General features: G+C 46.2%; 2 protein-coding genes and 1 long non-coding RNA gene across 3 annotated transcripts in view; 2 read left to right on the top strand and 1 right to left on the bottom strand.

Moving 5' to 3' along the window:
- LOC139247642 (zinc finger protein 664-like) overlaps nucleotides 1-25,224 on the top strand; it is a 334,128-nt gene that overhangs the window by 100,218 nt on the left and 208,686 nt on the right. The gene's annotated exons all lie outside the window — the stretch shown is intronic.
- LOC139247648 (uncharacterized) overlaps nucleotides 1-25,224 on the bottom strand; it is a 497,861-nt gene that overhangs the window by 351,372 nt on the left and 121,265 nt on the right. The gene's annotated exons all lie outside the window — the stretch shown is intronic.
- The window catches only part of LOC139247656 (zinc finger protein 585A-like), a 126,359-nt gene that overhangs the window by 29,559 nt on the left and 71,576 nt on the right, over nucleotides 1-25,224 (top strand). Inside the window, exons 2-3 of the mRNA XM_070871749.1 lie at nucleotides 5,668-7,192; nucleotides 24,006-24,260. Of these exons, the coding sequence (XP_070727850.1) occupies nucleotides 6,005-7,192; nucleotides 24,006-24,260 (1,443 nt within the window). The 5' untranslated portion in view covers nucleotides 5,668-6,004. The remainder of the gene's footprint in view (nucleotides 1-5,667; nucleotides 7,193-24,005; nucleotides 24,261-25,224) is intronic.

The raw sequence follows: 25,224 nt of genomic DNA, 5'->3' as shown, positions 1-25,224 counted from the left end.
CTGTCCTGCACTTTAATCTATTTTCCCAGTCCAAGTTACCCAACTCTGCCCTCATACCTTTATAGTCTCCTTTATTTAAGCTTAGTACGCTGGTTAGAGATCCAACTTTCTCACCCGGCATCTGAATTTGAAATTCAGTCATACTCTGATCACTCATTCCGAGGAGATCCTTTACTAGGAGATTGTTTATTAATCCTGTCTCATTACACAGGACCAGATCTAAGATAGCCTGCCCCCTGGTTGGTTCCGTTACATACTGCTCAAGGAACCTGTCCCTTATGCACTCCATGAACTCCTCCTCAAGGCTGCCCTGACCAATTTGATTTATCCAATCAATATGGAGATTAAAATCATCTATGATTATTGTTGTTCCCTTTTTACAAGCCCCCACTATTTCCTGGTTTATGCTGCGACCAACAGAGTTACTACTGTTCGGGGGCCTATAGACTATGCCCACCAGTGACCTTTTCCCCTTATTGTTCCTTATTTCCACCCAAACTGTTTCAACATCCTTATCATTTGAGACAATATCGTTTTTTTACTATTGCAGTGATTCCATCCTTTATCAATAGAGCTACCCCACCTCCTTTTCCTTTCTGTCTGTCCTTCCGGATTGTCAAGTACCCCTGAATATTTAATTCCTGGTCCTTGTAACCACGTCTCTGTAATGGCTATCAGATCATACCCATTTGTCTCAATTTGTTCCGTCAACTTATCTATTTTGTTACAAATGCTACGTGCATTTAGACAAAGTGCCTTTAAGTTTTTTTTTTTACCCTTTTTTCCTGCTTGTTTCCTCTCTCCTTAACTCACTTTCTTTATTTTTGCTTTCTAATTCCAGCTTTGCTCCCCTCCCTGCTGAATCTATTGTCAGGTTCCCATCCTCCTGCCAAGCTAGTTTAAACCCTCCCCAACAACACTAGCAAACCCCCTCACCCTCCCACAAGGATATTGGTCCCGGCTCTGTTGAGGTGCAACCCATTCGGTTTGTACAGGTCCCACCTCCCCCGGAAGTGGTCCCAATGTGTCAGGAATCTAAAGCCCTCCCTCTTGCACCATCTCTCCAGCCACGCATTCATCTGCTCTATCCTCCTATTTCTGTACTCACTAGCTCGTGGCACTGGGAGTAATGCAGAGATTACTACCTTTTGAGGTCCTGCTTTTTAATCTCCCTGCTAGCTCCCTAAACTCTGCCTGCTGGAGAGGGGAGGGAGGGGAAACAGTGAATGTGAAATTGAACACAGCCAGAGTTAGCGCCTTCAGGGAAGAGGCGGATGGGAGGGAGGGGAACATGCGAGTATACAACTGAACTCAGCCAGAGTCAGCACCTTCAGGAGAGGGGAACCAGTGAGTCTAAAACTGAACCCAGCCAGAGTCAGCACCTTCAGGGGAGGAGTGGGAGGGGAACCAGTGAGTGCAGAACTGAAACCAGACAGAGTCTGCATCTTCAGGGGAGGAGAGGGGAGGCAATTCAGAGAAGGTTCACGAGGTTGATTCCCGAGATGAGGGGGTTCTTATGAGGAAATGTTGAGGAGGTTAGGGGCAATATATTAGCATGGATAGGGGATTGGCTAACTAACAGAAAACAGAGAGTCAGGATAAATGGTTCATTCTCGGTTTGGCAATCAGTAACTAGTCGGTTGCCGCAGGGATCAGTGCTGGGACCCCAGCTATTTACAATCTATATTAACGACTTGGAACAAGGAACCGAGTATAACATAGCCAAGTTTGCTGACGATATAAAGATGGGAGGAAAAGCAATGAGTGAGGAGGACACACAAAATCTGCAAAAGGACAGAAGCTTAGGGAATGGGCGAAAATTTGGGAGATGGAGTATAATATTGCAAAGTGTGAGGTCACGCACTTTGGCAGAAAAAAAATCAAAGAGCAAGTTGTTATTTAAATGCAGAAAAATTGCAACGTGCTGCAGTACAGTGGGACCTGGGGGGTACTTGTGCATGAAATACAAAAGGTTAGTATGCAGGTACAGCAAGTGATCAGGAAGGTCAATGGAATCTAGGCCTTTATTGCAAAGGGGATGGAGTATAAAAGCAGGGAAGTCTAGCTATAGTTGTACAGAGTATTGGTGAGGCCACACCTGGAATACTGCGTGCACTTTTGGCTTCCATATTGAAGAAAGGATACACTTGCTTTGGAGGCAGTTCAGAGAGGGTTCACAAGGTTGATTCCGGAGATGAGGGGGTTGACTTATGAGGAAAGGTTGAGTAGGTTGGGCCTCTACTCATTGGAATTCAAAAGAATGAGAGGTGATCTTATCAAAACACATAATACGATTATGAGGGGGCTTGACAAGGTGGATGCAGAGAGAATGTTTCCACTGATAGGAGAGAATAGAATTTGGGGCATAATCTTGGTATAAGGGGCCGCCCATTTAAAACTGAGATGAGGAGAAATTTCTTTTCTCAGGGTTGTAAATCTGTGGAATTTGCTGCCTCAGAGAGCTGTGGAAGCTGGGACATTTGTATAAATTTAAGACAGAAATAGACAGTTTCTTAAACGATAAGGGGTTATGGGAATCGGGCAGGGAAGTGGACCTGAGTCCATGATCGGATCACGAATAATCGTATTAAATGGCGGAGCAGGCTCGAGGGGCCGTATGGCCTACTTCTGCTCCTATTTCTTATGTTAACCAGTGAGTGCAGAACTAAAACCAGACAGAGTCAGCATCTTCAGGTGAGGGGAGGGGAACCAGTGAGTGCAGAACTGAACCCAGCCAAAGTTAGCATCTTAAGGGAGGAGAGGGGAGGCAGTTCAGAGAAGGTTCACGAGGTTGATTTCAGAGATGAGTGTGTGAACTTATGAGGAAATATTGAGGAGGTTGGGAGCAATATATTCGCATGGATAGAGGATTGGTTAACTAACAGAAAACAGAGAGTCGAGCTAAATGGTTCGTTCTTGGGTTGGCAACTAGTAACTAGTGGGGTGCCGCAGGGATCAGGATTGGGACCCCAACTATTAACAATCTATACTAATGACTTGGAAGAAGGGACTGATTGTAACGTAGCGAAATTTGCTGATGATACAAAGATGAGAGGAAAAGCAATGTGTGAGGAGGACACACAAAATCTGCAAAACGACATAGACAGGCTAAGTGCGTGAGCAAAAATTTGGCAGCTGGAGTATAATGTGGAAAGTGTGAGGTCATGCACTTTGGCAGAAAAAAATGAAAGAGCATGTTATTATTTAAATGGAGAAAGATTGCAAAGTGCCGCAGTACAGCAGGACCTGGGGGTACTTGTGCATGAAATGCAGATACAGCAAGTGATCAGGAAGACCAATGGTATCTTGGCCTTTATTGCAAAGGGGATGGAGTCTAAAAGCTGGGAAGTCTTGCTACAGCTATATAAGGTATTGGTGAGGCCACACCTAGAATGCTGCGTGCAGTTTTGGTTTCCAATTTTACGAAAGGATATACTTGCTTTGGGGGCAGTTCAGAGAAGGTTCACAAGGTTGATTCCGGGGATGAGGGGGTTGACTTATGAGGAAAGGTTGAGTAGGTTGGGCCTCTACTCATTGGAATTCAGAAGAATGAGAGGTGACCTTATCGAAACATATAAGATTTATGAGGGTGCTTGACAAGGTGAATGCAGAGAGGATGTTTCTACTGATGGGGGAGACTAGAACTAGAGGGCATAATCTTAGAATAAGGGGCCGCCCATTTAAAACTGTGATGAGGAGAAATGTCTTCTCTCAGAGGGTTGTAAATCTGTGGAATTTGCTGCCTCAGAGTGGTATGGAAGTCGGGCCACTGAATAAATTTAAGACAGAAATAGACAGTATCTTAACCGATAAGGGTTTATGGGGAGCGGGCGGGTAAGTGGAGCTGAGTCCATGCTCGAATCAGCCATGATCTTATTGAATGACAGAGTAGGCTCGTGGGGCCGTATGGCCTACTCCTGTTCCTATTTCTTATGTTCTTATGTTCTCTGCCCACTCCTCATAACCCCTTATCCGCTTATCATTTAGAAACTGAGTAATTGGGAGGAGGGTCCAGTGACCCTGCTGGAAAATGAACGTGTGAGGCCTCAGGTGAGGACAGTGGAAAAGCCTGTCGACACTCACTGTTGAGGTTCACACAGGGAGATTGGGCACATAGGTCACTACTGGAGAGAAACTGGTGAGTGTAGAACTGAACCCAGCCAGAGTCAGCACCTTCAGGGGAGGAGAGGGAGGGGAACCAGTGAATGTAGAACTGAACCCAGCCAGAGTCAGCACCTTCAGGGGAGGAGAGGGAGGGGAACCAGTGAATGTAGAACTGAACCCAGCCAGTATTGGTGGTGAAAACTGGGAGTGGAGGAGAAACAGTCTAGAAATGTGCGATGGTTTTGGACTTCAGCACAGCAGGAGGGACAATGTGTGGGACAGGGATTTACAGCTTTGGAAGAACAAGAGAGGAAAGAATGTTCCATGGAAACTCGGGGCCAAGTTTCGACCGACCCGTAGAATGGCGCACCTCCGAGAGGTCCGTCGACTTTCTAGAAGGAAAAGCGCACCTAATACTTACCTCGGGATTCTCCACGATGATCAGGCCTGCTTTGTACTGGGTGCAGCGCAGCAGAAGCAGTGGGGGGCGGAGCTACAGCCCTTCGCCGAAAAAAGTGCCGGCAGCTGCGCGCGTGCGCAGTGGAGTCTGCGCGCATGCGCAGTAGTTCCTGGCCCTCCCAGTGCATCGTGGCTCCGGGTGACCCTATCCCTGGCCAAGTGGCCTGCCTGCCTCACCGTCCCTTGCCTCGCTGCTGCCTAAACCCGGGCCTCGCCTCACCGTCCCTCACCTCGCTGCTGCCCAACCTCGGGCCTCGCCTCACCACCCCTCGCCTCGCCGCTGCCCAACCTCGGGCCTCACCTCGCCACCACTGCTCTTACCGCAAGGCCTCCTCGCCGGCCCACCTGAACACCTCCTCCGCGATGGGGCCGCCCGACCACCTCCTCGGCAGCGGGCCCCACCGGACCACCTCCTCGATGGCGGGGCACACTCGAGCTTTTCCCCTTGAAAATGTAATCAGGCAGGCAGGCAGGGCTGAGTGTGGGCCGTGTGCTGCTGGAGGGCTCCCGGTGCTCCCCAACGCATAGGTGCTGCAGTAGGTGAGGTAGGAACTGTAATTTTTTATTTATTGATTTATTGATTTTTTTAATTTATTGATTTATTTATTGATTGATTTATTGATCATTTATTATTGATGATGGTTCTTTATTTTTAAAAGTGAAATGTTTAATGCTTTGGAAAATCCTCTAACTTCACTTCCCCCTCCCCTTAACTCTGGCTACCTGCGCCTGATTGCTAAAGTGTCCGCAAGGTTTTCTGAGCATATCAAAGTGGACATTTACTCAGGCCTAAGTTAGTTTGGAGTAACTTTTCGCTGTCTAAACTTACTTAAATGGCCAAAACAGGCGTAAGTGCCTGGAAACGCCCTCTTTTGGAAAAAAAAACTGAACTAAAAAGAAACTGAACTAAAAAAAAAACTGAACTAACCGACTGAAACTGGAGCAAACTAAATGGGGAGAATTGTGATTTCTAGGATACTCAAAAAAAAACTAGTTGTTCCAAAAAAATAGGAGCAACTCCTGTCGAAACTTGGTCCCTAGATTGTGTATTCTGAATTTCTGTCTTGCACTGACAGCGATGAGTTTTATTATCTCCTTTTACAGAATATTAGAAGGGGAGATTTTCAGACAGGAAGCACAAACCAAACATCACGTCAAGATCTGACGGAGTCAATCGATTCATCAGGACCTGAATATCATCGGCCTTTGAAAGTGGAAGGAGAAATGTTTGCCTGTTCTGTCTGTGGGAAAAGATTTCAAATATCAGTGTGACTGGAAAGGCACCGAGACACACACACACCCGAGTGAGTGTTCCAGTGCACTGCCTGTGGAAAGAGCTTTAACCAGTTACACAGCCTGAAAAAACATCGCACCATTCACCGCGCGGAGAAACTGTAAACGTGTTTTGTGCGTGGACGAGGCTTCAACTGATCATCCAACCATGGAGAGTCACAAGGACACCCGCACCATGGAGAAACCGTGGAAATGTGGTGATTGTGGGAAGGTATTCAGATCACCATCTGAGCTGGAAATTCATCGACGCAATCACACTGGGGAGAGGCCGTTCACCTGTCCCGTGTGTGGGAAGGGTTTCACTCAGTCATCCGACCTGCTGACACACCAGCGAGTTCACACTGGGGAGAGGCCGTTCACCTGCTCCGTGTGTGGGCAGGGATTCACTCAGTCATCCAAACTTGTAGCTCACCAGCGAGTTCACACTGGGGAGAGGCCATTCACCTGCTCTGAGTGTGGGAAGGGATTCAGTCGGTCATCCCACCTGCTGAGACACCAGCGAGTTCACACTGGGGAGAGGCCATTCACCTGCTCTGAGTGTGGGGAGGGATTCACTCAGTCATCCAATCTGCTGATACACCAGCGAGTTCACACTGGGGAGAGGCCGTTCACCTGCTCTGATTGTGGAAAGGGAGTCACTCAGTCATCCCACCTTGTAGCTCACCAACGAGTTCACACTGGGGAGAGGCCATTCACCTGCTCTGAATGTGGGAAGGGATTCACTACATCATCCACCCTGCTGAGACACCAGCGAGTTCACACTGGGGAGAGGCCATTCACCTGCTCTGAGTGTGGGAAGGGATTCACAGATTCATCCACCCTGCTGACACACCAACGAGTTCACACCGGGGAGAGGCCATTCACCTGCTCTGAGTGTGGGAAGGGATTCACTCATTCATCCCACCTGCTGAGACACCAGCGAGTTCACACTGGGGAGAGGCCGTTCACCTGCTCTGAGTGTGGGAAGGGATTCAGTCAGTCATCCAACCTGCTGATACACCAACGAGTGCACACTGGGGAGAGGCCGTTCACCTGCTCTGAGTGCGGGAAGGGATTCACTTCTTCATCCGACCTGGTGAAACACCAGCGAGTTCACACTGGGGAGAGGCCGTTCATCTGCTCTGAGTGTGGGAAGGGATTCACTCGTACATCCGACCTGCTGACACACCAGCGAGTTCACACTGGGGAGAGGCCATTCACCTGCTCTGAGTGTGGGAAGGGATTCACTCGGTCATCCGACCTGCTGACACACCAACGAGTTCACACTGGGGAGAGGCCATTCACCTGCTCTGAGTGTGGGAAGGGATTCACTCGGTCATCCCACTTGCTGACACACCAGCGAGTTCACAAGTGACTGCAGGAGTTGGAATCTACTGTTATTGCTGCTGTTAATCACATCCCAACTGAACCATGTTCATTCTGACAGTTGTGGTTTGTTTCTGCTGATAACCCTATAACTGGGCTGGACTTTAATATTCTGGATATATTGCTGATTGTGTTCTCGGGGCTGCAGTGTCCATTTAAGAAACGCAGTGTGTTATCTTTTCCCTTAATTCAGCGACTCTCAACAGAAATTCAGTTTGCAATAAAATTATGAACTTTTACTTTAATCCTAAACTGATCTTTGGTACAAAATCTACAATAGTGTGTGAAAGTTTCCACTGAATAAAATCTCCAATTAGAAAGAGCTTGCAGACAATTCTTACTGACTTGCACATTACACACAGTGACCCCTCCATTATCCACCAGAAAGAAGGGGAATGGGAATTAGTGGGAAATCCGCGTCCCCAAATGTTGCCCCTCCCGTCTGGTGTAGCAATCCCCTCGGCACGGGAATAGAGACAAGTCCAGACCAAAACTGTGCGCAGTACTCCAGGTGTGGTCTTACCAACGCCCTGTACAATTGTAGCAGGACTTCCCTACTTTCATACTCTATCTCCCTTGCAATAAAGGCCAGCATTCCATTTGATTACTTGCTTTACCTGCATGCTAATCTTTTGAGTTTCATGTACAAGAACCCCTCGATCCCTCTGCACTACAGCATTTTGTAATTGTCTCCATTTAAATAATAATTTGCTTTTTTATTTTTCCTACCAAAGGGGATAACCTGACATTTTACCACATTATAGTTCATCTGCCAGATTTTTGCCCGCTCATTGAGCCTATCTATATCCCTTTGTAGATTCTTTGCATCCTCCTCACAACAACCTATCTTTGTATCATCAGAAAATTTGGCTACGTTACACTCAGTCCCTTCATCCAAGTCATTAATATAAATTGTAAATAGTTGAAGCCCCAGCACTGATCCCTGCGGCACCCCACTAGTTACAGTTTGCCAACCGAAAAATGACCCATTTATGCTGACTCTGTTTTCTGTTAGGTAGCCAATCCTCTATCCATTCTGATATATTTCCCCCAACCCCTTGAGCTCTTACCTTGTGCAGTAACCTTTTGTGTGACACCTTCTCGAATGCTTTCTGGAAATGCAAATATACAACATCAACTGGTTCTCCTTTATCCACTCTGCTTGTTGCATCTTCAAACAATTCCAGCAAATTTGTCAAAACATGATTTCCCTTTCATAAAACTATGCTGACTGCCTGACTGCAGTATGATTTTCTAAATGTCCTGCTACTACTTCCTTAATGCTGGACTCCAGTATTTTCCCACTGAGATGGTAGGCTAACTGGTCTATGGTTTCCTGCTCTGTGCCTCCCTCCTTACTTGAATAGGGGTGTTACATTTGCAGTTTTCCAGTCCGCTGGGACCTCTCCAGAATTCAGGGAATTTTGGTAGATTACAACCAGTGCATCCACTATCTCTGCAGCCACTTATTTTAAGACCCTAGGATGCATGCTATCAGGTGTAGGGGACTTGTCCACCTTTAGTCCCATTTGTTTGCTGAATACTTTATCTCTAGTGATAGTGACTGTTTTAAGTCCCGCTTCACCCCACCATCACCACCGCAATAGCTCCTTGATTATCAACTGTTGGGATGTTTTTAGTGTCCTCTACCGTGAAGAACAATACAAAATATTTGTTCAAAATCTCTGCCATTTCCGTGTTTCCCGTTATTAATTCTCCAGTCTCATCCTCTAAGGGACCAACATTTACTTTAGCCGCTTGTTTCCATTTTATATACCTGTAGAAGCTCTTACTGTCTCTTTTTATATTTCTTGCTAGTTTGCTCTCATATGCTATCTTCTCTGTCTTTATCATTTTTTTAGTCGTCCTTTGCTGGTTTCTAAAAATTTTCCAATCTTCTGGCCTTCCACTGTGCTTCGCAATATTATATCAGACAGGAGGGGATTGGTGACATGGAATCATAGCAGTTTACAACACAGAACGAGGCCATTCGGCCCATCATGTCTGTGCGACCGAAAAAGAGCTATCCAGCCTAATCCCATTTTCCAGCTCTTGGTCCGTAGCCCTGTAGGTTAACGCACTTCCAGTGCAAATCCAAGTACTTTTGTAAATGCGATGAGGGTTTCTGCCTCTGCTGCTCTTTCGGCAGTAAGTTCCAGACTCCCACCTCCCTCTGGAGGTTATGCTAGAACTGTGTAAAACACTAGTTAGGACACAGCTGGAGTACTCACACAGTTTTGGTCATTACATCACCCGATTGGGCCAGCCCGGGCTCACCCGATTGGGCCAGCACAGAAGGCCCAGTATCCAGCAGAGAAAATGAGCAGCTCATTAATTTTATTCTCATCTGCGCACTGAACCCAACCTTTTAAGTTGTAAATGCATCGTCGCAGTCACACCGGGGAGAGGCCATTCACCTGCTCTGTATGTGGGAAGGGATTCACTCGGTCATCCCACCTGCTGAGATACCAACGAGTTCACAAGTGACTGCAGGAGTTGGATTCTACTGTAATTGCTGTTAATCGCATCCTGACTGAATCGTGTTCATTCTGTCAGTTGGGGGTTGTTTCTGCTGCTGTTAATAACCCCTATAACTAGGCTGGAGTTTAATAGTTTGATATTTCAAATAACAAAGTGTGTCAATATTTGATGTCTCCACTAAAGAGGAGACCGATTTATGTTCTGTTACCAACTGCACCATTTTGGGCCTTTTTCTCCTTTTTAACTCGAGGTTATTTCAGTTCTCATATCTTCGGTTACTCTCTGGGACAAGTCCCAGTTCCCCATACCTTCCAGAGTGCCTCTCCTAGCCTTGGTATCCAGGGAAGGTGTTGGTAACATGCCCAGGATCACTAAACATAAAACCCAGTCTGTTAATCACCTTCAGATACTGGACTTAGCGTGTGCCCCACAGCATCTCTCTCACCTTCGATGTGCAAATGGAGCATCACGCCTGCAAACCTGGTTTCAATTTGTATTTGAATCCACTCAGCAAATGTATTTTTAAAATATGTACATATAAACTGATCACATCAAATAATTGGCGATGGTTTAGAGTCAACAAGATGAATAAGTAAACACATCACAGCCCAATAAACCAGCTCTATATTCACAGGAGAAAGTCTGTTATCTAATTACTCAAATGTCAGTTGGTGAGATGAGCGACTGAATCACTTTCCATGTACAACACCATCCATTCCCACTGTGCCCACATTTACAGTGTTGAGTCAGGTGGGTGCACGGGTCTCACAGGCTGAACGATTGATTGAAGGTTTATCCACACACACAACATGTGTCCTGTTTCTCCCCGCTGTGATTGGTGTTTTTACAAAGGTTGATGATAAGGTGATCCTGATCAATCCGGGAATCTGTCAAATCTTGAGGCGATGTTTGGATTGAGTTTCCCAGCTGCAGATCCTCCCCTTCTAATACCCTGCAAATAAATGGTGGTTACAAACATTGTTACTTTAAGTACAGGATAGAAATTCAGAACAGACAATTCTAGATTCTACAGAACATTCTGTCCCCTCCTGTCCCTCCTTATTCTAGACACTCTCCCTCCATCCTCACTGTCTAAAAATCAACATTCCTTTCAGCATCTGAGATTTTTTATCTCCAGAAAGTGCTGAATCTGGCTGTGTGCAATTCCACAGACATTATTTAACCTCTAGTGCCTCACCGTCAGTCGATTCAGTGAGTGCCAGCAGGATTTCCACTGTGGTAGGCATCACAGCCTCAAATCCTGTCCTCAAATAATGCAGAAGATAGAGGTACACGGAGTCAGAGGAAATGTATTAGCATGGATAGAGAATTGGCTGGCGAACAGAAAGCAGAGAGTCGGGATAAATGGGTCCTTTTCGGGTTGGAAATCGGTGGTTAGTGGTGTGCCACAGGGATCGGTGCTGGGACCACAACTGTTTACAATATACATAGATGACCTGGAAGAGGGGACAGAGTGTAGTGTAACAAAATTTGCAGATGACACAAAGATTAGTGGGAAAGCGGGTTGTGTAGAGGACACAGAGAGGCTGCAAAGAGATTTAGATAGGTTAAGTGAATGGGCTAAGGTTTGGCAGATGGAATACAATGTCGGAAAGTGTGAGGTCATCCACCTTGGGAAAAAAAACAGTAAAAGGGAATATTATTTGAATGGGGAGAAATTACAACATGCTGAGGTGCAGAGGGACCTGGGGGTCCTTGTGCATGAATCCCAAAAAGTTAGTTTGCAGGTACAGCAGGTAATCAGGAAGGCGAATGGAATGTTGGCCTTCATTGCGAGAGGGATGGAGTACAAAAGCAGGGAGATCCTGCTACAACTGTATAGGGTATTGGTAAGGCCGCACCTGGAGTACTGCATGCAATTTTGGTCACCTTACTTAAGGAAGGATATACTGGCTTTTGAGGGGGTACAGAGACGATTCACTAGGCTGATTCTGGAGATGAGGGGGTTACCTTATGATGATAGATTGAGTAGACTGGGTCTTTACTCGTTGGAGTTCAGAAGGATGAGCGGTGATCTTATAGAAACATTTAAAATAATGAAAGGAATAGACAAGATAGAGGCAGAGAGGTTGTTTCCACTGGTAGGGGAGACTACAACTAGGGGGCACAGCCTCAAAATACGGGGGAGACAGTTTAAAACCGAGTTGAGAAGGAATTTCTTCTCCCAGAGGGTTGTGAATCTGTGGAATTCTCTGCCCAAGGAAGCAGTTGAGGCTAGCTCATTGAATGTATTCAAGTCACAGATAGATAGATTTTTAACCAATAAGGGAATTAAGGGTTACGGGGAGCGGGCGGGTAAGTGGAGCTGAGTCCACGGCCAGATCAGCCATGATCTTATTGAATGGCGGAGGAGGCTCGAGGGGCTAGATGGCCTACTCCTGTTCCTAATTCTTATGTTCTTATGTCTTAAGTTCTTATCCACACACTTCCCAGTTGAGGTCACTGGATCGGTATGAAGAGCAGGGACACTGGCTGATTTTTACTCATGTTTAGCCCAGTGGTACTGAGGACAATTATAACCCTTGAACTGCTGCTTTGGCTGAGATCAAATAACAGCCCAGATCAAGGAACGAACTTGGGAACTTCCCAGGCAGTACTGCAGAGTGTTCTAAAATTTGGGGGGTTGAGGGAGGGTAAGAACAGAATATTTTGAAACAAATTTTACTCCACCTTTAACCGAAACCTTCGTCACTGGAACATCAAAAACAGTGAGACATTTTAGAAAGGCTCAAGTCACTGAAATAGACAGCTTTACAATCACTGCACAGTACAGAAGGGAGCGACTGTTAATGGGAGCTCTGTTAGTGAAGTCCTCCGACACCCCAAGATAAACTGGACTGTCCCTTTAACTATAAATAGGCAGAGAAAGGGGAGTCGCTGCCCCTTAAAATATCTGCCCCATTCCCCCAGGCAGTGGGAGGAGGAACAGCGCGCAGACTCTTTCGATCCTGACCCAGCAAGCGCCACCGGATAGGCTGCCGCAGGGTCCAAAAGTCCACAGTAATTTCACCATCGGGTGCAGCAGAAAACAGAAAAGTGCACACACAGAGCCTGATATTAAGCAGATATATGTTTGTGTGTGTGTGTAAACAAAACACATCATTCTTCAAGTTTGCTAGTCAATACCACAGATAAATTATTATCTTCAGCAATTATTTTCCAGCATTTTATTTCCATTTTCTTCACAATGTAATTGCAGAGTGTTTAATACCTTTACCATTTACTGATAACCCATTGTCTTGTGTGCACTTGTTTAGAAAGTGATGTCACACTGACCATTCTGTTACCAAGGTGACCATGTCTGTCCGCAGTATTCAGTGGGAAAGGGGATTAAATCACATTGAGGATAATGAGCAGCTCCCCACCAGTCTCTGAGCTTTATTGTCCAGTGATCACCTCACCATCGCACAGAAGCTCCTGAGATTTACCCCCAGTGTGTGATAATTGGTGCCAGTGATGGCAACAGTGAAACTGTACCTATACCTGCCGTGAGGTTAATAAATATCTCATTCTCTCACTGGTTATGTCCTTCGTTTGGAAAGGAATGAAACACTTGCAACTATCCAGCGAAATTTGCTCTGTTTCTGTCTCCAGTCTTCTATTTTCTGACTGTTACTTTCACTGTTTCCTCCCCAACCACTTCCAATATTTGTGGATGTTGTTTAGTGCTGCAATAACTAAGACATGGTCGAGGTTCAATAAACTGAGACAGGGTCTAGTGTAATATAAACAGAGACAGAGTCTAGTGTAATATAAACAGAGACAGGGTCTAGTGTAATATAAACAGAGACAGGGTATAGTGCATTAATAACTGAAACAAGGCCTTGTTTTACACTAGAAACAAGTCTTTAAGAATCTAAAGTTTTTTTGCAATAATAACTGAAAGAGGTGATAGTGTCACACTAACAGAAGCCGGGTCTACTTTAACAATATCAGAAACATACTCTATTGAATACAACAGAGACAAGATCTATAATTATAATAATAGAGGTGTGCACTAGAACTGGAATAACAGGGACAGGTTATTTTCCAATCATAGCAGAGGCCGGGTCTAGTGTAACAATTCCAGAGACAGGGGCCCATACAATAAGAGTGGAGACAGGATCCAGAGTAATAACAGCAAATGCATGGCCCACTGTGAGAGTAACAAAGACAGTGTTTGATCCAATAATAACAGAGGCAGACTCGAGTGTTATACTGAACACAATGCTGGATCTAGTGTGATGGTCACACAGCCAGTATCTAGTGCAACAAAACAAAGATTGGGTCTCATCTAATAGTGTGTGCAAGTCAGGGCCTATTGCTATAATCTCATTCACCCATCACCCCTGTGCTCACTGACCTACATTGGCTCCCAGTTAAGCAACGCCTCAATTTAAAAATTCTCATCCTTGGTTTCAAAACTCTCCATGGCCTCGCCCCTCCCTATCTCTGTAATCTCCTCCAGCCCCACAACCCTCCGAGTTCCCTGCGCTCCTCCAAATCTGTCCTCTTGAGCATCCCCGATTTTAATCGCTTCACCATGGGCGGCCGTGCCTTCAGCTGCCGAAGCTCTCAGCTCTGGAATTCCCCGAAACCTCCACCTCCTCTTTCAAGGTTCTTTTTAAAATATACCTCTTCGATCAATCTTTTGCGAATCTGTCCTGATATCGTTCACTGTGGCTCTGTATCAAAAATGTTTCTTTTATTGATATCGATCTTGTTAAGCACCATGAGAAGTTTCACTGAGTTAAAGGCGCTATATTAATGTAAGTTCTGGTTGTTTTATTGTTGTAGCAAATGCTTTGCCGAATGTCTAATAACAGAGTGAAGGCCCACGGCAGTATGAATGGGTGGGGTTAGTGTAATAACACAGGCATGGTCTAGTGTAATGGGAACAAGGAACAGACCATGTCAGCCTTGGCTCAGTGGTAACACTCTTGGCCCTGAGTCAGGGGGTCGGGGTTCAATTCCCAATCCAGAGACCTGAGCACATAATCTCGGCCGAGACTCCAGGTGCCAGTACAGAGGGAGTGCTGCACATCAGAGGTACTGTCTTTCAGATGAGATATCAAACCGATGTCACCCGAGTCCATAAGTTGGACATAAAAGATCCCATGGCCACGATTCTGAGGAAGAACAGGTGGAGTTCTCCACGGTGTCCTGCACAATGTGTATCCCCCAACTAACATCACTGAGAACGGATTATCTTGTTATCATTACATTGCTGTTTGTGGGATCTGGCTGTGCACAAATTGGCTGCTGCATTTTCTCCATTACAACTCCTCTCCGTCCACCTTCACCCCTCACCCTAACTTCTCTTCAATCCCTACTCTCCAACCCCTCCTCATCTTCAATTGAAAAGAAATAGACAGGTTGTACCAGTGAGGATTTCAAATATATTTACAACAGATTCTAGATATTCTTATGGTCCCGATCTTTCTGTCACTCGAGGAGTTACATAACAGACTTTCTCCTGTGAATACAGAGCTGGTTTATTGGGCCTTGGTGTGGCTACATGTTCATCTTGTTGACTCTAAACCGTTGCCAATTATTTGATGTGATCTGTGTACTTGTATGTATTTTTTTTTAAATACACGGTGTGGATTTAAATTTAAATTGAACCCAGGTTTGCAGGCGTGATGCTCCAATCACACATCGAAGGTGAGAGAGATGCTGTGGGGCACACACTAAGTCCTGTAACTGAAAGTGATTAACAGACTGGGTTTTGTGTTTAGTGATCCCGGGCATGTTACCGATACCTTCCCTGGATACCAAGGCTAGGAGAGGCACTCTGGAAGGTATGGGGAGCTGGGATTTGTCCCTGAGTAACCGAAGGTATGAGAACTGAACTAATCTAGAGTCAGAAAGGAGAAAAGGCTCAAAATGGTGGTATAGTATGAGGCCGTCACTCGTATTGAGGATGTCCTGCTTCCACACCAAAAAGGGATGAGTTCACAGGTGTTTCAATGAGGGACCTGACATTCGAGGTCCCAAGCTACATACTGAAGGGTGGAAGATGCCTGTGCATGGATTCTTTTAATGTGGGGTGGCTGTTGCACACCAGCCACCACACGAGCTTGACAGAGCTAGGTGTTGATCCAGTGGCAAGAGTTAACCAAGATGACTGGAGAACAAGTCCTGCTGCATGGACCTAGTGTGCACGCATGCTCCTACTATCCATGTATCGCAGTGTGGGCTGGCCCATGCTGCCCCTGGGCCCTCGCCTCTCCTGGACCCCAAAACCTCGCTCCTGGGTCCCGATCTCTCACTGCTCCTGCGCCCCGAACAGAAAGAGGACATCAATTAGCCTCCTCTTATCTTGGAGACATCAAATATCAACACTGTTAATTGAAGTATCAAAATACTAAACTCCAGCCTAGTTGAAGGGTTATTAACATCAGCAGAAACAAACGCCAGCTAACAGAATGAACACAGTTCATTAGGATGTGAATAACAGCAGCAACAACAGCGGAATCCAAACCCGGCAATCATTTGTGAACTCGCTGGTGTCTCAGCAGGTTGGATGACCGAGCGAATCCCTTCCCACACACTGAGCAGATGAACAACCTCTCCCCAGTGTGAACTCGCTGGTGTGTCAGCAGGGCGGATGACCGAGTGAATCCATTCCCACACACGGGGCAGGTGAATGGCCTCTCCCTGGTGTGACTGTGTCGATGAGTTTCCAGCTCAGATGGGTAATTGAATCCCTTCCCACAGTCTCCACATTTCCACGGTTTCTCCATGGTGCGGGTGTCCTTGTGTCTATGGAGGTTGGACGATCAGTTGAAGCCTCGACCACACACAGAGCACGTGTACAGTTTCTGCCCACTGTGAATGGTGCGGTGTTTTTCAGGCTGTGTAACTGATTAAAGCTCTTTACACAGTCATTGCACTGGAACACTGTCACTCGGGTGTGTGTGTGTCTCGGTGCTTTTCCAGTCACACTGATGTTGGAAATCTATTCCCACAGACAGAACAGATAAACATTTCTCCTACTTTGAAAGGCCGCAGATAGTCAGGTCCTGATGAATCGCGTGATTCTGTCAGATCTTGATGTGATGTTTGGTTCACGTTTCCCGTCTGTAAATCCTGCCCTTCTAATACCTTGTAAAAAGAGTTTACAAAGGTCAGCACAGGATAGAAATTGACAGGCAATCCTAGTTTCTATGGAATATTCTTTCCTCTCTTGTTCCCCAAAGCTGTAAATCCCTGTCCCACTCACTCTCCCTCCCTGCTCGTGCTGAAATCCAAACCCAATCGTAACATCTCCATCATTTCATTCCTCCATCCCCAGTTTTCTCCCTCCCTTTGCTCAGGTTGGGTTCAGTTCTACACCCGCTGCGTGTAGAGTGAGAATAAAATCAATGAGGCAATGATTTTCTCTCCTGGTCACTGGGACCCTGAAGCCCCGCCCACCCTCTGCTCCTGTACCAAGATGGCCGCGCATGTACTGTAGCCTGGGTCTGTCTCCGGGGAGAAAGTCACTAGCAAGATGGCCACGCAGGAGCCCTGATCCCTCCCTGTCCAACATGGCGGCCAGTTACCTGGAGCGACGGAGCCTATCACTACGTTGCAAACTCGAGACCAGTGGGCTCTTATTCGGGGCCTGGGCTTTTATTCAGGACCTGAGGCCTTTACCGAGAGTTTATGAAGCTGCTCAGCCCACCCAGGGGTCCAATTACTCCCCTGCACCCACAAGCTCCTACCACCTCGGGGAACCGTCTCTTCCGCCCGAGACCATCTCCATCACTGGCACTGCACATGCTCAGAGTACAGCCCAGTCCTGCGCCTGAGCACTGGGCTCCCGTTGTCATTGATAGGGCACTTTCTGCCGTGCGGGGGACTCTAGGTAACGATTCCGCAATTGAAAACCCCAATTGCTGAGCCAGTCTGGGGAGGGCCAATCAGCCTAAGCATTAAAGCACCTCATGGGCAAGGGCCACATAGTTCTGAGCATTCATCCACCCCAGGGTCCCGTAGACCCGAGTATTAAACCACCCCTGCCATACAGATATAGAATTTACAGCATAGAAACAGGTCATTCAGCCCAACTGGTCTGTGCCAGTGTTTATACTCCATACGAACCTCTTCTCACTCTAATGATCTTATCCCATCCTGTCCCCATATCCCTCTATTCCCTTCTCCCTCATGGATACATCAAGCCTCCCCTTAAATGCTATCTGCTTCAACCACTCCTTGTGGCAACAAGTTCCACATTCTCACCACCCTCTGAGTAAATAAATTGCTCCTAATTCTTTATTTGATCTGTCAGTGACTATCTTATGTTTCTATCTCCTTGTTCTGACTCAGCCATAAGTGGAAACAGTTTATCCACATCTACCCTATCAAACTCCTTCATATCTTTCTGGTCTTTTCTTAGTCTCCCCTTTTCCAGAGAAAACCCAAGCCCCAGCCCGCTCAATCTTGCCTGCGAGTTGCATCCTCTCAATTCTGGTAACATTCTTGTAAATCTTTTCAACATTTTCTCTAGTGCGTCAATATCCTTTTATAGTGTGAAGCCCAGAACTACTCACAGTGCTCCACATGTGTCTAACCAACGTTCAATATAGAGTAAATGTTACCTCTCTGCTTTTGTATTTGTATTCTGTTCTAGAAATGAGCCCAGTATTTTCTTTGCACTATTTATGGCCTGTCCAAATTGTGTTGCTAATTTTTGTGTCTTTTTTCCCAGGTCTTTTTATACCTGTCATTCATTTAATTTCTTCCCTTCTAAGGAATAAGTGGTCTCCTTATTCCTTCTACCAAAATGAACCAGCTCACATTTCACAATATTGAATTTCATTCCCCATTCCTCTGCCCACTTTGCAAGCCTGTTTATGTCTTCCTGTATTTTGGTGCATCCCCCACACTATTAGTAATACCATCCAATTTGGTGTCATCTTCAAATTCTGACACCATACTCGAAATTCTGAGTCTAAACCATGGTAAACAGCACTGGTCCCAGCAGCACAGATCCCTGTGGGACACCACCTCTCACTTTCCACCAGTCTGAGAAACGTCCTTAAACTTCTACACTCTTATTTCTGTTTTGTAGCAATCTTTCCATCCATTCTGCTACGTGAATATTTACTATATATACTATCGGACTGCTTGACCAACATCCAGCACTGGATGGGTAGAAATTTTCTCCAATTAAATATCGGGAAGACTGAAGCCATTGTCTTTGGTTCATGCCACAACCTTCGGTCCCTTTCCACTGATTCGATCTATCTTGCTGGCAACTGTCTGAGGCTGACCAAGTCTGTTCACAACCTTGGTGTGATATTTGATCACAAATTGTGCTTCCCGTCTCATATCCGTTCTATCACTAATACCGCCCTTCATAATATCGCCCGTCTCTGCCCTAACTCAACTTATCTGCTGCCGAAAGCCTCATCCATCACCTCTAGACTTGACTATTCCGATGCACTCCTGGCTGGCCTACCTAGTTCTACCCTCTATAAAGTTGAGGCCATTCAAAATTCGGTTGCCCGTGGTCCTAACTCTCACCAAGTCCCGTTCTCCCATCACTCCTGTGCTTTCTGACCGACATTGGCGCTCAGTTAAGCAACACATCAATTTCAAACTTCTCATCCTTGTTTTCAAATCCCTCCATGGGCTTGCTACTTCAAAGCTTTGGAATCTCCTCCTGCCCTATAATCCCCCAGATTTCAATACTCCACCTATTCTGGCCTTTTGATCATCACCGATTTTAATTGCTCCACCATTGACAATCGCGCCTTGAGCTGCCTCAGTCCTAAGCGCTGGAATTCCCTACTTAAATCGTTTCATCTCTCCATTTAACTTCACTTTCCACCTTTGAAGTGTTCTTTAAAACCTACCTAACATGAAGGCACAGCAAGCAATTAGAAAAACAAATGATATGTTGACCTTTAATACAAGAGGATTTGAGTACAAGAATAAAGCCATCCGAATGCAATTATATAGGGCCCTGGGTAAGACCGCACCTGGAGTATTGTGTACAATTTTGGTCTCCTCACCTAAGGAAGGATACACTTGCCATAGAGGGAATATAATGAAGCATAGAAACTAGGAATGCACCACCATTCAATAAGATCATGGCTGATCATTCACCTCAGTACCCCTTTCCTGCTTTCTCTCCATATCCCTTGATCCCTTTAGCCATCAGGGCCATATCTAACTTCCTCTTGAATATATCTAACGAACTGGCATCAACAACTCTCTGCAGTAGAGAATTCCAGAGGTTAACACTCTCTGAGTGAAGAAGTTTCTCCTCATCTCGTTCCTAAATGGCTTACCCCTTATCCTCAGACTGTGTCCCCTGGTTCTGGACTTCCCAACATCGGAAACATTCTTCCTGCATCTAACCTGTCCAGTCCCGTCAGAATTGTATATGTTTCTGTGCGATCCCCTCTCATTCTTCAAAACTCCAGTGAATGCAGGCCCAGTCGATCCAGTCTCTCCTCATATGTCAGTCCTGCCATCCCAGGAATCAATCTGGTGAACCTTCACTGCACTCCCTCAATAGCAAGAACGTCCTTGCTCAGATTAGGAGAACAAAAAACTGAACACAATATTCCAGGTGAGGCATCACCAAGGCCCTGTACAACTGCATTAAGACCTCCCTGCTCCTATACTCAAATACCCTAGCTATGAAGTCCAATCTGTCATTTGCCTTTGTCTCCACCTGCTGTACCTGCATGCCAACTTTCAATGACTAATGTACCGTGACACCCAGGTCTCGTTGTACCTGCCCTTTTCCTAATCTGCCGCCATTCAGATAATATTCTGCCTTCATGTTTTTGCCACCAAAGTGGATAACCTCACATTTATCTACATTATACTGCATCTGCCATGCATTTGGCCACTCACCTAACCTGCCCAATTTACCCTGCAGCCTCGTAGCATCCTCCTCACAGCTCACATCGCCACTCAGCTTAGTGTCGTCTGCAAACTTGGAGATATTACACTCAATTTCTTCATCTAAATCATTCATGTATATTGTAAATAGCTGGGGTTCCAGCACTGAGCCCTGTGGCTCCCCACTAGTCACTGCCTGCCATTCTGAGAAGGATCCGTTTATCCCTACTCTCTGCTTCCTGTCTGCCAACCAGTTCTCTATCCACGTCAATACATTACCCCCAATACCATGTGCTTTAATTTTGCACACTAATCTCTTGTGTGGGACCTTGTCAAAAGCCTTTTGAAAGTCCAAATATACCACATCCACTGGTTCTCCCTTGTCCACTCTAGTAGTTACATCCTCAAAAAATTCTAGAAGATTTGTCAAGCATGATTTCCCTTTCATAAATCCATGCTAACTTGGACCAATACTGTCAATGCTTTCCAAATGCGCTGCTATTTCATCTTTGATAATTGATTCCAACATTTTCCCCACTACTGATGTCAGGCTAACCTGTCTACAATTATCCGTTTTCTCTCTCCCTCCTTTTAAAAAAAGTAGTCTTACATTAGCTACCCTCCAGCCCATAGGAACTGATCCAGAATCGATAGACTGTTGGAAAATGACCACCAATGCATCCACTATTTCTAGGGCCACTTCCTTAAGTACCCTGGGATGCAGACTATCAGGCTCTGGGGATTTATCAGCCTTCAATCCCATCAATTTCCCTAACACAATTTCCTGACTAATAAGGATTTCCTTCAGTTCTTCCTTCTCACTAGACCCTCGGTTCCCTAGTGTTTCCGGAAGGTTATATGCTTATATGTGTCTTCTTTCGTGAAACAGAACCAAAATATTTGTTCAATTGGTCTGCCATTTCCTTGTTCCCCATTATAAATTTAGCTGAAGGCTCGCCAGACTGATTCCTGGGATAGGGGGATTTACCTATGAGGAGAGATTGAGTAGACTCGGCCTATATTCTTACAGGGCTTGATAGGGTAGATGCAGGGAGGATGTTTCCCCTGGCTGGGGAGTCTAGAACCAGGGGTCACAGTCTCAGAATAAAGGGTCAGCCATTTAGGACTGAGATGAGGAGAAATGTCTTCACTCAGAGGGTGTTGAATCTTTGGAATTCTCTACCCCAGAGAGCTTTGGAACCTCAGTTGTTGAGTATATTGAAGACAGAGATCAATAGATTTTTGGATATTAAGTGAATCAATGGATATGGGGATAGTGGAGGAAAGTGGAGTTGAGGTAGAAGACCAGCCATGATCTTACTGAAAGGCAGAGCATGCTCGAGGGGCTAAATGGCCTCTCATGCTCCAATTTCTTATGTTCTCCTCGCCCAATCTTATGTGCCCTGACATCTCTTGGGCTTCAGGGTCCCAGTGACTAGCAGAGAAACAACAAATTAGAACCATAGAATGGTTACAGCACAAAGAAGACCATTCGGCCCGTCGAGCCAATGCCGACTCTCAATTAGTCCCTCTTCCCCGCCTGTAAATTATTTTCCATCAGATATTTATCCAACTCCCTTTTGAAAGATAAGATTGAGTCTGCCTCCACCACCCTTTCAGGCTCTGCATTCCCGATCTGAACCACTCGCTGCATAAAAAAAGTTTTTTCTTAGGTCACCTTTGGTTCTTTTGTTAATCACCTTACTCTATATGTCTTCTGGTTCTCGACCCTTCTGCCAATGGGAACAGTTTCCCTCTAGCTACATGTCCAGACCCCTCATGATTTTGAAAACCTCGATCAAATCTCCTCTCCATCGTCTCAGCTTCAATGAGAACAATCCCAGCTTCTCCAGTCTATCCATGTAACTGAAGGCCCTCATTCCTGGAATCATTCTCATAAATCTTTTCTGCCCTTGTCTAAGGCCTTCACAGCCTTCCTAAAGTGTGGTGCCCAGAATTGAACACAAAACTCCAGTTGGGGGCCGAACCAGTGTTTTATACAGGTTCATCATAATTTCCATACTCATGTTCAGGATCTTGTAAGCCTTTTTAATTGCTTTCTCAAACTGCCTTGCCACCATCACATTTACTCCCAGGTCTCTCTCTTCGTGCACCCCTTTCAGGATTGTACCATTTAGTTTATATGTCCTCTCCTCATTCTTTCTACCTCATCCATTATACTACTAGGTGTATTCTATCGACCACCAAATAGTGGGAAAGATATGGGCTACAGGGAAAGGGCAGGGGAGTGGGTTGAGCTGAGAGTCAGCACGGGCTCGACGGGCTGAATGACCTTCTTCTGTGCTGTAACGATTCTATGATTCTAAAGGGCCATTAATGGCCTCTTTAAACATCGATTGAGACAGACAGACTTGCATTTATATAGCGCCTTTCATGATCACTGGACGTTCCAAAGTGCTTGCACCCAATTTTCAAGTGCAGTCACTGATATAAAGTGGGAAATGCAGCAGCCAATATCTACAATATAAGGATGACCAGATAATCTGTTTTAATGATGTTGATTGAGTGATGAATATTGGCCAGGGAACCAGGGATAACTCCCCTGCTCATCTTCAAAATTGTGTCATGGAATTTTTTACGTCCACCTGAGAGAGCAGAAAGGACCTTGGTTTAACGTCTCATCCAAAAGACGGCACCTCCGACAGAGCAGCACTCCCTCAGCACTGCCCTAGAGTGTCAGCCTAGATTTTGTGTTCAAGTCTCTGGAGTGTGACTTCAACCCACAACCTTCTGACTCAGGTGTGAGAGTGCTACCCACTAAGCCACGGCTGGCTCGCACACACAGAGGAGGGGAGGAAAGAGGAAAAGACCAACACATATTCCAATATTTGAATGAAAGCTAGCCTGTGAGGCCCACCAACTGAATCATATCTATATCCTTTCAGCTGGTGAATAGTGTGTTGGGACAAAGAGATGCTCAAGAAACCAGAGGGCTTTCTTGACTGTTTCTATCCTCCCACCCAATATCATGTTGCTTTCTCAAAAGTTGCTCTATTTTTATTTAAAAAAAGATTAATTTTTTTTCGGGGGGGGCGGGGGTTGGAAATAGCCAAACAACCCATCAGCAGAAACTTAAAAAATGTTGTCTCTTGTCGCTCTTTCCCAGCACTGGGGTAGTGAAGCTGATTTTCAGGCCCAGCTGTCGCACAGGTTGGTTGAAATGACGAATAGTAATGGTGGCTAGGATACCCACAAACCCCCGCGTTACAGAAAGTGCTCCGGCCCCCGCGCTGAGTTGTGGCTGACACCGCGCAAGCGCCCCCTGCACCCCCGACAACACCACACACACACAAGCGCCCGGCCCGTACCGCGCATGCTCGGCACAAACACCACCCGAGAGCCCGGATCACCGGCGGAAAGTGAGTTTTATGAGGGTTTTAAAAAATAAATAACGGAGTGAAGCGCGGGCGGGGAAATAAATAAAATACAAACCGCAGAGTCCGGGCAACGCCCGGCACCGAACGCAGAGTCCGGGCAACCCCCGGCACCGAGCGCAGAGTCCGAGCGTCCCCCGGCACCGAGCGCAGAGTCCGAGCAACCCCCGGCACCGAGCGCAGAGTCCGAGCAACCCCCGGCATCAAGCGCAGAGTCCGAGCGTCCCCCGGCACCGAGCGCAGAGTCCGAGAGCTCCCGGCACCGAGTGCAGAGTCCGAGCAACCCCCGGCACCGAGTCCGAGCGCAGAGTGATCATAGTACTTTGCTTATAATTATTTGTGTGCTGCCCCATTGATTAATATCTGCCGGAACTCACATTGCAATCCAGTTACAGTTCCATGTTGTGAGTGTGTGGGTGTGTCTGGTACGGTGGGTGTGACAGTCACTGTGTCTGTGAGTGGCACTGATGTATAGTTCCAGTATCTGACACACGAATCGGAATGTTCAACTACTTACAATCATAGAATCCCACAGCATAAATGGCCCATTGTGTCTGTGCGGCTCTTTGAAAGAGCTTTCCAATTAGTCCTACTCCTCTTTCCCCACAGTCTTGCATTTATTTCCTTTTCAAGTGTATTTCCAATTCCCTTTTTAAAATTACTATGGAATCTGCTTGCTCCACGCTGTCATTCATGCATTCCTGATCATCACAAGTCATTGTGGAACATCATCAACATTGGCAGTCCCTCGGAATCGAGGAAGACTTGCTTCCACTCTTAGAATGAGTCCTTAGGTGGCTGAATAGTCCAATACGAGAACCATAGTCCCTGTCACAGTCGTTAAGGGTAAGGGAGGGTGCGACAGGTTTGCTGCATGTTCTTTCCGCTGCCTGCGCTTGTCTTCTGCATGTAATCGGCAATGAGACTCAAGGCACTCCGCGCCCTCCCAGATGCACTTCCTCCACTTAGGGCGGTCTTTGGCCAGGGACTCCCAAGTGTCAGTGGGGATGTTGCACTTTATCAGGGAGGCTTTGAAGGTGTCCTTGTAGCATTTCCTCCGTCCACCTTTGGCTCATTTGCCATGAAGGAGTTCCAAGTAGAGCACTTGCTTTCGGAGTCTCGTGTCTGGCATGCGAACAATGTGGCCTGCTTAGCGGAGCTGATCAAGTGTGGTCAGTGCTTCAATGCTGGCCTGGACGAGGACACTGATGTTGGTGTGCCTGTCCTACCAGGGAATTTGTAGGATCTTGCGGAGGCATCGTTGGTGGTATTTCTCCAGCGA

The sequence above is a fragment of the Pristiophorus japonicus genome, unplaced genomic scaffold (genome assembly GCF_044704955.1).
Source record: "Pristiophorus japonicus isolate sPriJap1 unplaced genomic scaffold, sPriJap1.hap1 HAP1_SCAFFOLD_278, whole genome shotgun sequence".
Lineage (NCBI taxonomy): Eukaryota > Metazoa > Chordata > Chondrichthyes > Pristiophoridae > Pristiophorus > Pristiophorus japonicus.
The sequence above is the reverse complement of the archived record's forward strand: the minus strand, read 5'-3'. Positions and strand labels throughout refer to the sequence as shown.